Raw genomic sequence first — 1,585 nt, forward strand, 5'->3', positions numbered from 1 at the left:
TGACAGAAAACATTAAATTAAATTTCTTATGAAATCTGTGAACAAAACTAAACCTTCAAAAAATGTTAGTCATCAGAATGAAAATGATCAAGCTAATTTTAATTAGCTTGATCATTGATCATTGATCATTGATTGATAGCTCTACAATCAATTACAATCAATTGATAGCTTTACAATCAATTTGCATTGATTGTAAAGCTATGCATTGCATTGCTTTACAATCAATGCAAAGAAATGRAAAGAAAATAATTTATGTCATTTTAACAAATAAAAATGGTGTGGCATTCWTATATGATCATTTTACTTTGATGCTGATGTGAAATGTGGCTCCTGTCATATAACTGGGAAGGAGTCACGCATTGTTTTTCTTCCATTTCTCTGTTATGCAATGCTTTTTGTTGGTTTCTCACCTAAAATCTCCATGAAATACAATAAAGTTTATGGTTGACTGCTTTKATAGCTACTGTATGATTTATTTTGTAAGGCCATGTAATGATCAAAGAGCACACTAGAAATAAATGCATTTTCAAGAATAAATAGAATTTTATTAAAAATCTTTTCTGTTGAATTTTAGTAAACCAAAAGTCTGTTATGTAATTAAATGCAAAAATAAAAAATAAAAATAAGCTTCAGAAATGTTCTCATCTAGAGTTAGTTGCAATAAATCCTTGTTTTTGAATGCATCCAGCTGCCCAGTGTGGATTACTGGGACTCCTGGGGTCCTTACGGCGAGTGCAGTCGGAGCTGCGGCGGCGGCGTTACCATGAGAACAAGACGCTGCATCACCCAGAGGTAGGTCCTTTTTTTWWAAAATCCTGTTTCTAAAGTCCCACATTGCAGTTTGGCTCTAYTGAGATGCCCATATCATTTAGATATTGCTGTTTTCCCCTGAGTACTACAGTGATCCTCAGTCAGTATTATGATGAGAAGAGAGCGATATATGAACTCAGCAGAGATTCTTGTCCTGAGTTGGGCGTTGGCTCCTGAAAAGGATCAGTTTGGCGTCAATATGCACTTTTGACTTGCACAAGTTTTGTCCTGAATGGGTTCTTTTAGGCTTCTAAGGTATCATTTTGATAATTTTAGGTCTTTAATTTGTTTTTATTTGTTTGTCAAGCTGCTTCTCCTCTTTCTCACTGCATCGGGATATAGTTTGGTATATTAATTCATGATGGGTGTTGTTGCCAGAACGTCGTTTTCACAGCTTGTTATTGCTGGTGTCCAACTGGCAYCTTGCCTCATGTAATCCTTAAAGACATCTGTACTCATGAGATCAAGATTGTGTTTTCTCCTCACCAACTCAGCACCCTACAAAAACACAAAATCTTACCAGGTATTTTTTTTAATAGTATTTAGTGTTTAATAGTATCTTAGTACACTTGAAATAAGACAAAACTAACTAACGTAAGTATTTAATAGTATCTTAGTACACTTGAAATAAGACAAAACTAACTAACGTAAGTAATTTCTCAGCTAAGTATAGGAGCTTGTTTTAAGTAAATAATTCCTTAATATGGATGAAAAATGTACTAGTTTCACTGGCAGATTCTTTTACAGTTTACATGTCCTTCTTGCAGGGCTGTTT

The 1,585-nt window shown here is 34.2% G+C and overlaps 1 protein-coding gene across 1 annotated transcript in view; it reads left to right on the top strand.

The window, feature by feature from the left end:
• Positions 1–673: 673 nt before the first annotated feature.
• Positions 674–1,585, top strand: part of paplna (papilin a, proteoglycan-like sulfated glycoprotein) — a gene marked incomplete at its 5' end in the record, with an annotated part of 29,962 nt that continues 29,050 nt past the window's right edge. Inside the window, 1 exon segment of the mRNA XM_017302402.1 lies at positions 674–792. Within this exon segment, the coding sequence (XP_017157891.1) occupies positions 674–792 (119 nt within the window).

Source organism: Poecilia reticulata, linkage group LG22 (genome assembly GCF_000633615.1).
Source record: "Poecilia reticulata strain Guanapo linkage group LG22, Guppy_female_1.0+MT, whole genome shotgun sequence".
NCBI lineage: Eukaryota > Metazoa > Chordata > Actinopteri > Cyprinodontiformes > Poeciliidae > Poecilia > Poecilia reticulata.